Source organism: Artemia franciscana, chromosome 2 (assembly GCF_032884065.1).
Source record: "Artemia franciscana chromosome 2, ASM3288406v1, whole genome shotgun sequence".
Classification (NCBI taxonomy): Eukaryota; Metazoa; Arthropoda; class Branchiopoda; order Anostraca; family Artemiidae; genus Artemia; species Artemia franciscana.
Genome location: NC_088864.1, coordinates 41,919,629 through 41,935,342, shown reverse-complemented (window position 1 = coordinate 41,935,342; position 15,714 = coordinate 41,919,629). Strand labels below are relative to the sequence as shown.

The following is a 15,714-nucleotide window of genomic DNA, read 5'->3' as shown; positions in this document are numbered from 1 at the left end:
CCCCCAATTTTTTATCCCCTTAAAAAGAAAAAAAATGAGGGAATTTCCCGGGCTGTTGCGGTTACTGTCAATCTTGCTATCAAATTTGTTGACACAAAAAGTTGGGGTTTACTTTTCTTTCTTTTCTTTTGTTACACAGAAAACTATTTGCAGTTGATTAATTTGTTTTTCTTCCAAGGTAAACAATTGGGTGTTGGAGCTTTTGGCCGAGTAGTTCAAGCCGAGGCTCTGGGGATCGTTGAAGGAGAAGCAAAAACAACAGTGGCGGTGAAAATGCTAAAGCCCTCTCCTGGGCGCGAGGCACTGGCTGCTCTTGTTAAAGAGCTTAAAATAATGACAAATCTTGGAAAACATTTAAACGTTGTCAATCTTCTTGGTGCTTGCACTCGTAACATCGACAAAGGTGAGTTATTTTAATTATTTACTTCAATCAATTTATTCAAAAGAAATACAGAAAAAATTACAGAACTTTAGACCCCACAAAGGCTCTTTGGCCTGTTTGAGTGGGAGACTAAACATAACATTAAATAATAGCACTAAGTTCAAACAGAAGGACAAAAAGAAAAAAAACAATGGAAAAAACTCCCATGCAAATCAAAATAAATGAATTAAACAAATTGGAGAGGAAAGATAGAGGTGAAAAAAGAAGGAAGGAGAGAACTAACTGTCTAGGCATAAGAGGTGGCTGTTCAGCTGTTTTTAAAATTGTCCATAAGAATGATATAGCCGAATTTTAACTGGTAAGGAATTCCATATGGAGGCACAACATAAAACTGGATTAAAATCTGATCTTGTGGTTTTATGAATGAGAATATGCATGTCATTTCTGAGGGAAAAATTGATATAATTGTTCGAAGAAATTAGGTAGGAGTCTCTGAAAATACTTAAAAATTGAAACAAGAGGAAAGAAAGATGTATGTGGATTGACCATCCAATAAATTCATGCTGAGCTGGTCTATCACCTCAGACCCTAAATTAATTGCTCTGTTATACATTTTAAAAACAAGAAAGGTAAAAGAAGAGGATGTTGATAGCCATACTGTTGGACAGCAGTACATATAAGGCTGAATGAGAGAGTGAATGAAGATTTTCATTATTGAAGCAAGGAAACAATGATGGAGCTTCCGAAAAGCTCCTAGGGTTCTGGAGATCTTAAGTTCCATGATATCACAGTGATGTTTCAAAGAAAGATTGTCGTCGAATATAATATCCAGGAATCGAACATGTCTATCAGGGGGGCGAATTATATTACCATGAGTGGTAGAAATAATTTAAACCGAAGGACAAGAAGTACCTGATATGGAAAAATAAGTAGACTAGATTTAGATAGATTTAGAGCAAGGCGATTTGCATCGAACCAAGCAAAGGTTCTTTCTAGAAAAGAACACACTTTCTTGATAAGTAAAGAATCCTTCATTTCTGAACACCCAAGAGTACTATCGTCTGCAAATGCAAATAGCACTGGATCGTGAGCTGCGTCACTAGGTGGAACATAATTGTGGTCACAATTACTGCAGCAACTTCGTTTAGTTTTTTCAGATACAGCAAAAAAAGATCATTGATGAATATAAGGAATAAATCAGGTCATAGGATAGAACCTTGAGGGACATCAAAATCAACACGGAATCGATCTTGAAGCTTAGGGTCAATGCTGATAGACTTTTCAGATAAATATGTTTCAAACGAATGCTAACTGTTCCCCCGTATTCCTATGTGTTTCATTTTGGAGAGTAGGATAACATGTAATATGCTATCAAACGCTTTTCTGGCATCAAGGAAAATTGCAGGGGGAATTCTACCCTCATCAAGGGCCTTGTGAATAAACTTTAGCAAAACCATGCAAGCATGTTGTGTTGAGTGTTTAGGGCGAAAAACAAACTGATTATAATGGAAAGATTGTTTTTTTTTTATCAAGAAACGACAAAAGTCTAGAGTATATACTTTTTTCAAAAAATTTACTATAGGCTGATAAAGGAGAAATTGGTCGATAATTAGAAGGATCATCTCTAGAACTACCCTCATGGAGAACAACTAATTTGGCAGATTTTAGGGCACTAGGAAAAGTTCCATTAAAAAATGATAAGTTAACAAGAATGGTGAGAGGAGATAGAATAGAGGGTAAAATAAACTTTAGAGCCTTTGGTCAGATCCACAAGAGGAAGATCCTATTAGCTCAGAGACGATTCTCTGGACTTCAAACTCGGAAACCGGATCCAAAGCCATCGATTTTTGGCAAGAAGGACCGAGGTGCGCTTTAAAGTCACTGTTAGCAGAAACGCAAATTTATTTGGTAAGTTATTTCTTTTGGAATTGGATAAAGAATTGTGTTTTAAGTTGCCAAGTTTTTCTCATATTCTTTCCGAATTTAGAGAACACATGGGAGTATTAAATATACTTGGCTTTACGAATTAAAGAATTCAATAAATCACTGTTTTTTATACTTTTCAAGATGATGATAAGAGTTAGAGGACTTGAATGCCTTCCACAAGTAAGTTCTTCTTTATGTACTCTTAAGAAGGTGCAAGTTAAAAACTTCAAAGTCCTAAACAAACATATTATGACCTGAAATAAAGCGTTTGTGTCTTTTTGCATTCAAAATGCGCCTTGCTGGGTTCCTGTCCTTTATGTTTCTGTTTTTTATATCTTAAAACCAAAAACTTGGCACATAAAACATCTAATGTTGAATAACTTAATACAAACTATGATTTCTAGCGCAAAAAAATTGTATGATATCACATGAGAATGAGTAGTATGGGAAATGTTTATTCTGTCGATTATTGCTGTTGTCAATGCTCAAATAAGACTGATAAATATAGTGTAGCACGGAGGCCCTCCAAATACGAAAATCTGTCATTTCCAAAGTGAAATTTTGTGCAGCCTTGCAGTTTTTTATTTTATTCTATCGACGTATCTATAGATATATATTCTATCGATGTATCGCTTTTGCTGTTGATACTCAAATGAGACTGATAAATATAGTGTAGGACGGAAGCCCTCCAAATATAAGAATTTGTCATTTCGAAAGTGAAATTTTGTGCAGCCCTGCAGTTTTCTTTTTGTTTTTTCACTCTACTTCTGCGGCTAATGCATATATGCATCTTGGATTTCTCAGCATTTTTTTTTTAGGGGAGTTGCTGCTTATTGTTGAATATTGTAAGTATGGAAATCTTTTAAAATACGTCCAGAAGAAAAGGAACAATTTTGTTGACCAAATAGACAGAACCAATTCTAAAATTGACATCTCAGTTGGAATGGACAGGCTACTGCGCTCCACGTCAACCAGTTCTCAAAGGTTTGTTTTTAATGTTCAATATTATTATTTGAAGGGTTGCGACTAATTTAAATGAGTTCCAAAATATTTCAGTCGAAGCTTCAACTCTCGTAGTTAAATACATATAGCTAGATTAAATAAATTAGCAATAGATAAGACTGAGAACTAAGTCTAGAATATGGAAGCTATGGTAATGACAGTCTTTAATATGATTTTCAAATGCGGGTGCTTTGAAGGGATGAAGATGTTTGAAATGCTTTCCAGAGGGACTCTAAACATAGTTTTGGGTATTTTTTTACTGACCGTATATCAAACCATAAGCTCTACGAAAGGTAAGGTTATATTCCAATTTCCAGAGCTATAACGAAAGAAAGGTTATGATGGCTAAGATATGTTTTACGGACGAAGGAGACTATTGGATCCAGACAGAATCGTTTTTGGGTAAAAAAAAATTAATTAAACTTAACGCACCCTAATGGTATGGCAGACTTAATGTTTAGGGAAGGGGTCTAGGGCGTGGACCCTCCCCCTTATATATCTAGATTCTTAGGGTTTATTTTATATTTTTCATAAGTCACGTGTTTTTTTCATTTGTCTGATTCTGCCCATCTCTTCTTATTCCCTCTCCAGAAAAAAATACTGTAGATCTCTTTTCCAGTGAAAGATCCTTTTTTTTTTTACTCTGTTATCTATTATATGCTGCTTGATGCAGTCAAATGTAATGTTCAAACTACAAGAGATATAGTTAAAATTACTAATCCGAAACGGTCAATATCTGCGATCTAACCAAAATGCTACGGGAAGATCGGTGTGCTAAGGAAAAAATATTTTTAGACCTTTAGGAACTATACAGGACAAGTGTATATAATTATTGCTAAGTAACCATAATTTTGGATTATAATTGAAGTTCATCAAATTATCACCTAGATTATAATCTTTTTCCCATAAGCTAAGATATAGTTTTTCAATCTTATACTGGAAAAAAATAAAAGAAAAAAACGTGCAAAACTTTTAGTGAATAGAGTGAAAAAGTACAAATTTCTTCAAAAATTTATTCAACGGAATTAATGTAAAAAATAAAATACTTGATAATAAAACATTCTAAGAAAAATTAAGCCCAAAAGTGTTTATATTATATATCCTTATTGTATTCTTCTTCTTTATTTTGTTTTATTTTTTTCTGATATAAAACTTTTCCCTTTTCCCGTTTTTTATTCATATTTCCGTTTATCAGAGAAGTATTTCTATTTATACTATTTTATGATTCTGTCACAAACCGTTTACATTTCGGTTTATTTTTTTCTGTTTATATCAAAGTGGTATTGTTTATATCAGAACTCAAGGGTTGAAACTGAAAAAATTGGACTGCGTTTGGTTTTCCCCCTATATTAATTAAAAAAGCTACCCATATTTTTAAAAATACTGAAAGTGAAAGCCGAATAAAAAAAATTAGTTATCATTTTATGAGATTAATTTAAGACAGGTTCCTTTGTCTCAGGCTATATTGCCGACAGTAGCTTTGGGATAAAATTCACCGAAAGACGAAATTTTATTTTTGTTTCCATGACAAGATCCTACTCTGTATCTAAGAAACTGCCAAATACGCTTCGGTGTCTATTTGTTTTTTTTTTTTTTTACAAATTTATGCAAACGAGGTATGTAATTCAAGATTCTGAATCTTTAATAGTGACACTTCAAAAATAGGGTCTCCATATGTTACTAATTCCTCCTTTAATGCTACCAAAAGTCAAAAACGTACAAAAAGCCATTAAAAACGTGTTTATACTAATTTCTGTTATGTTTTTTATGAGTCGGACAAGAATTTTGGGGGGGGGGTCAAACCCCCAACTCCCCCTCCCTGGATACGGCTTTGACTGGAACTCACTATAATCGTAATAACTTTATAATCCCTTTTAACTATGTACATGTTTTTAGCTCAGTGGCTTCAATCAGTGGGGTAGGGGGGGGTTTCTACCCCCTGGATCTCTCCCCCCCCCGCTGAGATGTTGGAAAATACGTTTTTGGGCATCTTCGTTGAAGAATGCCTGTTTTGTATTTCCATTGAAAAAATTGGAAAAGTGACAAATTTGCCCTCCCCCCTTCCTAATTTTTTTGTGAATTGACGCCACTGAGTATTTGTATTGTATTATTTTGAATATTATATAAATTGGTCTAATTTTTTATCTGAGTTTATAAATTTTGTTCGGTGAATCGGAGGTTTATTTTGCCAAAGGGTTGGAATTGGCTAATTTTAACGAAGAAGGAAATACTAACATTCGGTTAATTCTGTTTGATATTGGCTTTAATTCTTAGCAATGGAAAATGGTATCAATAATCCCCTCAACACAGCATCTTAACATTTGCATGCAGCTTACTAACTAACCCCGCGTTTTCAGAAACTATGTGAATATTCGTCCCGATAGGAGTGCAAGTTCCACAGCGCCATTAATACCACCTGATTCGCCGTTTGTGCAATATACGCCTTCACCGACATCCCCTACCTCGCCAACTCGTTTCAATGGACATGAGAATGCGGCCATGACATATCTAAGAAGAATGTCAAATGGTATGTCGAACCTTTTCCTTTTTTATTTAGCAATATAGAAAATGCTCCATAGTTTAAATAAGCGGTTATTTGGTTTTGATAAACACTCAAATTTCATGTCGATTATATATACAACAAGAGATTAAGAAGGCTCTAACCACCGTTTTATGAATTCTGCTGTTTTTCCTATACATACAATAGCTTCAAAATCTTTCAGACAAGGTCATATTGAATAAAAAAAGAAAACAATCCCCCTCCCACGAAAAAAAGAATTAGCTGAGGATAATGAAATTATATTGGCAGTATATATTCAGCTCCAGCCGAGATTTGATCTATAAGTAAAATAATGTCTCTGCCGAAAATAAATTGACATTAATCTGCTTTCTACACTCCGTCCAATAGCATTTGAGGTAAAAAAGAATTAACTGTTCAAGGTATATCTTAGTTATTAATTAATCTATCAAGGCACATATCGGAGTTCAGATAGTTTTGCTTTGCTGCTTGTTTATGCAATGAAGTAGATTAGAAAACAAAGTTTCGGTTTCCTTCTGGAAAAATAAGGAATTATTTGTAAACTTTTTTTTCTCCGCTCCACCATCTCCACACTGAAAACACATGATCTTCACACTGATTCCCACTGTTTCTTGCCGTTATATAGATAGAAACAGCTCATCATAAAAAAAAAAAACATTAAAGACATCAAAAAGTGTTGCTCCGCAATACGCTAACAAAGACTAATAATAAAACAGTTAAGCAGATAGTGACGGAATTCGTATATTTCTAATTTTTTTTTTTGTCTTTAAGTTTCGGATTCTCTTCCTGTGGATTCCTGGACAAATGCTTTTGATTTTCTGAACAAAAGTAATTTTTTTCTGTCTTGTGCCATAGCCTTACTGACAGTGTGCATTCTTGCTCACTTTCTTGAAGTTAATTAAATTGGAGCATGCAAAAATAATGCAATTAAAAGCAGCTACTGATGATCTATTTTGAATTATGCTTGTAGGTGCAACTTAATATATGCTCTCTTATCTTTCCATATTTCTAGCTTTGTGAGGCATTAAAAGGCAGTGGAAATTCACTGTTATTCCACTATCTTCAATAGCTTATTAGTAAGGTTTGCTGCTGGTACTAACTCATATATCATCATACCCAAAGTATATCATCATATCACGCAAAAATTAGTGCCATCACGATCCAGCAAAGTGGAGTCCAATCTTTTGCTGCGTCCTCCTTGCGATTGGGAAAGCTGTTGCCCAGCTTAGGTCCTGGCTCAAATAAAAATAATTACGTTCTCATTAGAGTGTGTCTTAATTTGTTAAATTTAGTATATTTAGGATTTAGATGGAGTTTCCAAACGAGGTGGTAGCTTGTCTGTGCTCATGATCAATATTCAGAGTCTTTTTTGTTCATTTGATGAGTTGAAACATATAGTACGCAGTGGCCATCCGGATTTGATTAATCTTTGTGCTTGATTTGAAAACTGAATCTCTGTTGCATCTCCCTGGGTATGAGATGTGGTGTTTGAATCGAAGTAGAATGGTTAAAGGTGGCCTTGCTGTTAATGTCTCGGAATATTTTCTGCAATCTGTTAGACGTGGTCTGTCCAAAAATGAAAAAGGGATGTCTGAATCCATGTTTATTGAGATTAAAACCCAAACTAAAGCTTTGATTGTTGGTTATATATACCAATCTTCTAGTAGGGCTGTTCCATTTTTTCTTCATATTCTTGATAAGGATTTGGAAGCAATCGAACAGCATTTTTGTGAACTTCTCATTATGGGGACTTGAATATTAATTTTTATCGTTCTCGTCCTTGGATTTTCTTTCAGCTATGCTTGGTTGTGGCACATTATCTTCTGCATGTATTCCAACCCGCATAACTGACACTACTACTTATTTGCTTGATAATATTTTTTCATCGTTGACTTTGGTGCGAAGTTCTATATTGATGAGTGATCTCAGACCATTTTCATGTATAATCCTGTTTTTCTGATTCCTAGATAACTAGGAGACACCCGGGAGCTGGTCTTTCTTCTTTAAAATTTGATGATCAGGAGTTAGCTCTTTTAAGTCTCGATTGGTGGATCGTGAAGTATTCGTGAAATGTTTTTGAAAATGAATCTGATTTAGATTTTCTTTTTACTTCGTTTTATGATTCTTTGTAAGAAATTATGTTTGATGCATGTGATGCGTTCCAGTTGAAACCGGGTTAAAAAAGAACGTCCCTTTTGAATGTTTGGATGACTCTTGGGCTCCTTAACAGCTGGAGGAAGAAAAATGATCTTTGGAAGGTCTACAGGCCCTCTAAGCCATCTTTGCACGATTCTCGACTTCAACTTTCAAAGCTTACAGAAGAGTTTATAATTCGCTTTGTCGGAGGGCCAAAAATCGTCATTTGAATATAATAAATTCTCTGTGCGCGGTTAAGGTAAAGGTAAAGGATACGGCATTAGACTTTACAGTCCGTACCGGCGGTGCTGATCTCCGTTTCTTGGCCCTTCAGCCAGGAAGTGCAATGGGGGGTTGGGGGCCAGCCAACCTGTGCTTTCGCACACCCTTCCTGTTTACCTTCCCCAGATTTCTCCAGGTACCCATTTAGAGCTGGGTCGACTTTGGCTAAGCTTACAGAGTCACGCCACTGACCCCCGTCCCAAACTGAAGAATTGGGTACACTGGGATTCGAACCCGCGTCCTCTCAGACAAGGGATCCCGAATCCAGCGCACCAATCCACTCGGCCAGGACAGCTCTAAATAATTAAACGCTTCACGATTTTGCGTGTCATCCTTGCGCAGGGGCCATTCTAATCTTCTCTGTATCGTTCCAATTTTAGTATATGTCTCCCCGAAGGAAGGTTAAGACAGTAGGAAAACGCGGAAAGTAATAAATTCTATTATCAGGCCATCTCCTTGGCCTCCATCTGTCCCTTCAAGCATATTGGTTGACGGTGAAATCGTAGAGGGTGAGCTAAAAGCTAATATCGGGAAAACTACAGTCCCTTCCGTAAGTCCTTCTTTTTTAAATGATTTTAGATCTAATCTTGGACCACCTTGTCTTAAATCAATGGCTTTGAAGCCTATCTCTGAAATTGAAACAGCCAGAATTATCAATGGTTTGGAGGGTTCTTCATCTTCTGGTCTAGACCGCATTTCTACTAAGTCTGGCAAGTTTATTCCTCTTGTCATCGTTTCTGCTCTTACGAGACCTGTCAATCTTTCTTTTCAAAATGGTGTCTTTCCAAGTGCATAATTGCCTGTTCGTAGTATTATTCTTTTTAAAGGAGACTCACGGAATTACCCTGCAAGTTATCGTCCTCTATCTCTCTAATTATTGTTTAATAAAATTTTTGAAAAAAGCTATGCTTTCCGGACTTCTTGATTTTCTTAATTCTAAACACTTTTTTCATGATTCTCAGTTTGTCTTGGGGCAAGACACTGAACTGAGCATGTATATGCACTCTTTTGAAGTATTTACATACAGCTCTTGACTCTGGTCTGATACCTGCAAACAATGTGACTCAACAGCACACAAGATTCTTCTTTCGAAACCGTCCCATATTAGTATACGAGGGAATACTTATTCTTGGTTTTTATCATATTTATCTGGGTGATTCATCTCAGTTGATCCACTCCTTTCTAAGCCAAAGATCTGTGAGAGGGCTAATAATCTTTTTAATGTATGTTAATGACTTCATAAATGCGATTAAAAATCTTAAACCTGCCATTTGTTGTCGTCTTTGCCAACCTGCATCTGTCACTAATTGTGACAAGAGTTCATCTTTTTCAGATACACTAACTGCTTTTGCTGATCGGAGTACGCTTGGCACAGCCGGTAGAACCGAGTCTGATCTCTGCTCCAACATTATTGCCTTTTTGGAAGAGTTATTCAGTGGTTTGATGTTAATTACCTTGCCATAAATATTGGAAAGTCACCTAAGGATCAAAGTGTTCGATTCCTAGGTATCTTGCTTGATGACAATCTTTCTTTCATGCATCATATTGACCTGATCAAAATGAAAGTTTTCAGAAACCTCGGGATCCTTAGAGAACCCAAACACATATTTCCAGCGCCAATTCGTACTATCCTGTTCTCCAGCTTAGTTCAGTGTTATGTTTCATTCTGTTCTATTATGTGAATGTCAACTATTCCCTCTTCACTGAAGCCACTTTCAAAACTATTTGATAAAGCAAGGACTCTCATATAGGATACTAACAGTTCCCTATTTAAAGCCTTGCTTGACTTGAAGTCTCGACATTGCTTCTCTCACTTTTTTAAAGTTTCATGGCCAGCTTCATGCTGCCCTATGCAGTAATATATCTTTTACTTCTGAGAACCAATTTCCGCACTTCCAATAACATACAGATTCCTCATTCTCCATCAGTGCGGTCTGACTTCTACCCCCTGATAGCTTCCAACAAGATGTAGAAAACTCTGAGTCTGCACGGAGCTGCCACTCATTTGTTAGCTTCAAAAAGGGAATTTTTAGTCATTGAAGTGGGTTAGATGTTTAATTGAATTGGTGGAATCACGTGCTACTGCCCTGCTTAGTTTTTTTTTTTTAATTCATTGATAAATAAAAGCTGGGGGACTGGGAGTTACAGAAATAACCAATTAGATGGGTAGATTGCATCTCTCCTGGCTCGGTTTCAAATATGAGTTTTGAAATAATTGATTCATATGATACACCCCTGCCTAGGTTGTGATTTTGGGGATGATTGTTTTTTTGTGTGTGTACTGAGTCTATTCAAGGTGTGAATGTATTCTGTTGAAAATGTTTTTGGTGTATTTGCCTTATTTTTGTTTCTCCTCTGTTTGTTTCCTCGCCATAGACCCTTACAGGGGAGACTGTGTCGGAGTATTTTTCGTTATAAATTTATTAATGAATAAGTAACTCTAAACTTTTAAGTCAGTTCAAAAGTTGAAATAATATAGGAAGAAATTTTAAAAATTACAGTATGCAGCCCAAGAATGTGGCTTCAATTTTGTATATAGCACATTTACTTTGTTGTCAAAAATGATCTTTGTTTTGCCATATTACGGCTGGTTACGACCCAATACTTTGATTTGTTGCCTTTTTGCACTACTTAGGCTATTTGATTGTTAAAATGTTATTTCCACTATCTTCCACTTTGTTTCTGCTTGTTGTTTCCACTTGTTTTCACTTATTATTTTCAAATTTTAATTTCCACTGGGTCTTGTTATCAACTGGAAATTAAATTGGCCAAGTGAATAACATATCTGGGTAGCATTATTATTTAGCGGATACAGCCCAGAAGTGAAAAGTAAAATAGCTAAGAGGTAGGTTGTTTTCTCATAGCTAAAAAACGTTTAGAAGGACAAAAAAAAACAGAATGAATCCATTGTTTTTATTTACGTCATTTATATGTGATTATCAAAGCGTACTTTTATAGGCGCTACAACTGGTGGCGAAGATAGTGCTGGTCAAATGGCATCCCCTTGGGCATCTAATTATCGTGGTGACATTGATGATAGTCCTTTATTTACAAAGGATCTCCTATGCTGGAGTTATCAAATCTTGTGTGGAATGGAGTATCTTGCCTCCAGAAAGGTTTTCTTTTTTTCTAATTTCCTTCCTTTTAATTCTGTCTTTCTTTCTCAGACGTTGGTGAAGTCCCTAATGAAGTTGGGACTTTTTTCACAATTGTATCTTGTTTTTCTTTTAGAGTTTGAAAAGTACCCTGCTGTTTCTGATAATTATGCTACCAACGGCTGGATTTTTTTGTGAGACCATATTTGGATATGGGGTTAAATCTTCAGAGCCATAACTTTATGTACTTCTAAAGTTCCTCTCAGCATCAAGCCAGCTGAAGTTGACACGCTGCTGAACATTCTTTCCCCATCCCAACCCATTCAAACCTTTGATTTTAGGCATCTTCTGCAGAATATTGCCGATCTATTTAAATAATATTGCTTCGTGAAACAAAAAATACACAAGAATTACTTAAGAAAAAAAGTTTTAAACTTAAATAGCCTTCTAAACGGCTATCTTTATTGATATGTTGCACTGCATAACGACTTAAAATTTTTATCCGAGTGAATGCAATTTTTGTCAAAGTCATCTCCGCTTTTGGAAGTGTTATTCCCCTTTTTCGACAGTTATGGAAATTTTCTTCCGCTAATAAGTTTTGATGGGTAAATTAGATTAGAGTTTTGTCTTTATTCTTGTTAATATTCGGTTATTTAGGGTTTCATTTTCTATCGACACGGGATCGCTCTTTACTTACTATTTATTACCACCAAAGGTTGGACGCAAAATGATTGAAGCATGAATGCATGTTTTGAATGGTTGAATGCCTGAGATTAATTAATCTAAAAGAAATGTTAAAGAGAGGAAAAAAAAAAATCACGGATCGTTCTAATATCTCGTTTCAATGAAAGGTATTACATGAGTTAAAGATCCAAAACTTTTCTTTTCTAGGTTTGTCATGGAGATTTGGCTGCCAGAAATATTTTGTTATCAGAAAATAACATCGTGAAAATATCTGACTTTGGCTTGTCGAGGGACGTTTACAAATCAGGCTTGTATACGAAAAAAAGTAATGTTAGTATCTTTTCTTTTTATTTGATAGTCAAGACTTCAGACAAATTATTCTGTGGAATTCTAAAGTCTGTTTTTTTTACTATATTCTAGTTTAGTCGTAGGGAACCACTCATTTAGAAATTAAAAACATAAAGATAAAATGGGAAATGTTGCCCAGTGAGAAATTTGTATGAAGTGCAAATTCTTATACTCCCTTTAAGAGCTATGATTTTATTCCCTTAATCATGTGCTACATTATCCGAAACATACTTCTTGTGTAAGCTTATTATTACTCTTTAACGGCTTAAAAAAGAAATAGTAATTTTTTTCTCTGAGAATTTTTGAATTTTCGGCAACACATACAGTTTAACAAAATTTTTGCCTATCATCTCTTTTTTTCTAGCCTAATGTCCTTATGGGATAAAATATGAAAGAAAATATTACTAACGACAAAGCTCTTTGCTTGCAGCTTAAATTTGACAAGGCTAAAAGCTTAGCTTTTCTACTTTTTACCTCTTCTGACACTATCAATGGACTTGTGACTGTACTCTGAGATTTTCTTACAACAGTTGGCTTTTGGTACCTCAATAGAACATATTCAAGTTCTTTTTACATTAAGCTAAGGCTGAAAGGGCTATTACGAACTTGCACGCAGCAATTACTTATTTAAAGTCTCAATTTTTAATTATTGCCACACTCTTCTCTTGGCCTCTTTCCCTTATCAAAGGGTAATCCTACTCCATGTAATATTTCCTTGTATCGTTATTTTTGATTAAAAATCTGTTTTTCCTTCATAGTATTGAATTTATAGGATCTGTTTCTTTCAGACCAGTTTTTGTTTTTTGATTATTAAGTATCTTTAAAATCCCAGTAGCTGCACTAGCCCTGTTTGTTGTTGTTTTACGAGGCCAAAGAGCTTTGCAGAGCGTGATGATGTAATTAACCTATTTCGGTATTTTTGATAAAATATACTGAGTTTTTCTTAAAATATACTTTGAGTCTGCAGCTTACTCTAAAACATTCTTTTACGCCCTGTGGGTGGCAACACTCATAATTTTGACGACAAGGAACCCGTTAAGAAGAGGGTTCCCGTCTCAGATTGTATAAAATATTTATAGGTGCGTGTTTCGACTCTTGATTTGAACCTTAGTCTGTTCGCAAACTTGTAATGACATTTGCTTTAAGTTATCAAACCAGCTACGAAGTCCTTAGTTATACATACAAAATTAAATATGAAAAGCTGAAGACTTTGGTTAAAGTTATTTTGGGATTTTAGCTGCTAAGAAAGGCAAGTCTTTTTGGATAAGGTATAAGTAATTAATAAGAAGCAGAAGAAAATTTCAAGCTCAGTTTGAATTTATATGCTATTAAGCCATTGACTTGGAGTGTTTTTCAGACACCAATGCCTGTAAAGTGGATGGCTCCCGAGTCAATAACAACTCTTGTCTTTTCTACCCAATCAGATGTCTGGGCCTTTGGAATCACGATCTGGGAACTATTCTCTCTTGGTGAAATGCCCTACGCAGGTACATACAATTGTTTGCTTTATAGTGTAAATATGATTTCTAGAAATATTTGCGTTCAATATAAAATGACTGCTCAATCAGGCAATCAGCTACGGATTCTTTCTTTTAGGTGTTTGTGTTAAGATATTGAGAATACCTTAAAACCATGACTGCAGTATACAGATTCCAGAACTGAGGTTTTGAAACCTATATACTGCAGCTATGTTAGACCTTCTCTTGAGTATGTGTGTCCTGCTTGGGCATCCGGGTTTGACGAAAGATCAATCAGATAGACTTGAGATGATACAAAAAAGAGCTGCAAAATTATACTTGAACATAACTACTCAACATATGATGATGCACTAAAACAACTCAACTTGAATTCACTTGATAGTCGTACACATGAGTTGAGATATCGATTTGGAATAAAATTGTTTTAATTTTTCATATCATCGTGATCTACTACCCGACCTTGAGAGCCACCCTACTGAAGGACCAGTCACTAGATTCCGACAAATAAAAAATAATTGTCCACAGTTAATGACTTACCCAGCCTCTAGTACCGAGAGATATTGCAAATCATTTGTCCCTTATTTTATTCGGTATTTTAATAATATTAGCTTGACAAATATTTAATCTTCGATGCAGTTTATTTCAGCTGTTTGCCTGTGAGTGTTTTTGAATATACCAACCATTTACATACTTAATTATCCTGAAATATTCTATATAAACGGTCGCTATTTTAATCGTGAAAATAGATTCTTGACTTATATTAATTTTTTTTTTATGACTCATTTTAATTTATTGACCTTAAAGCAGCACTTGCTGCCTTAATTTTTTTTTCTGTTGCTGTTTATTTGTTTCAGGTCTTTTTTTTTTGTGCCATGACATGCTCATATTAGCCCCAGCTATTGCAGTAAATAACATATATTCTATTCTATTTGAATATTATGAAAATTCCAACTTATAACGTTACGAAGTTAAAACAACTATCGTATTGACAATCTTTTTTTTACTAATGAATTCAGACGTTCTAAAATGGACTAAACATCGGCACTGTTTCTGTTTTTCAGAAAAAAAGAAACGGAAAAAAACAGATGAAGAAAAAACATAACAGAAACAGAAACAAGTCCGTCAAAAACAGGTGACCTGTTTCTACTTTCTGTTCTTTTCCTTGTTGGAAACAGATAACTGCTGTTTTTTTCGTTTATCTTCCTCTTTTTTAGATGTTGTATCCTGGCATCTATACTGGACGGGTTATATGCTGTTAGTCTTAAGCTTGTATAAAGAAACCACCTTGAAACCATCCCAGATCCACTAATCCATCTTATTTTTAATCAACTATAGGTGCATATAATATGACCCCGACTGCACAGGCGATTCTAAAACCTATTAGTGGATCTGGGCAATGCACGATTTTGTTCTCTCCACCTCAAGATGTTGAACAACAGAATATGAAATTAAAGAAACAAACTTTTCTTTCAAATACAAAGGCATAACAGCTTTGAATAAAATGAAAGACTGAAGTTTAAACAGTGAACTTGTCATTTTGAAACATTCTTGTTTCGAGTGTTCCAACAATTGTTCTTGCACATTGGATTGCTTGCACTATCCAAGCTAAAATACGAATTTCTTTGGTTTTTGGAGTGAGGACTGTATACCTTCAGTTAGGGGTTTACAGCCATAGCTATTTCATTGGTGTACTGTTTTTTCGATTCAATGCCATTTTCGGGAGGTTTCGAGTTCTTTTTCGAAAATAAGGAAAATTTGTTTTTGCGCTAAGATTAACGTTGAAGTTCTATGGTGGTAATAATTAACATTACTGAATCAGCATCAAATATTTTTTTGCGCAAA

General features: G+C 35.1%; 1 protein-coding gene and 1 pseudogene across 10 annotated transcripts in view; one reads left to right on the top strand and one right to left on the bottom strand.

Annotated features, from left to right (window-relative positions):
* LOC136041867 (vascular endothelial growth factor receptor 1-like) overlaps window positions 1–15,714 on the top strand; it is a 100,727-nt gene that overhangs the window by 67,837 nt on the left and 17,176 nt on the right. For 8 of the 10 annotated variants that reach the window (XM_065726662.1, XM_065726696.1, XM_065726669.1 and 5 more), the window contains 6 exons: window positions 179–403; window positions 3,127–3,292; window positions 5,668–5,837; window positions 11,226–11,383; window positions 12,254–12,376; window positions 13,752–13,881. In XM_065726662.1, the coding sequence (XP_065582734.1) occupies window positions 179–403; window positions 3,127–3,292; window positions 5,668–5,837; window positions 11,226–11,383; window positions 12,254–12,376; window positions 13,752–13,881 (972 nt within the window). The remainder of the gene's footprint in view (window positions 1–178; window positions 404–3,126; window positions 3,293–5,667; window positions 5,838–11,225; window positions 11,384–12,253; window positions 12,377–13,751; window positions 13,882–15,714) is intronic. The other 2 variants (XM_065726683.1, XM_065726677.1) reach the window with 1 other exon arrangement.
* On the bottom strand, window positions 8,565–8,676 carry LOC136024584 (U6 spliceosomal RNA; annotated as a pseudogene).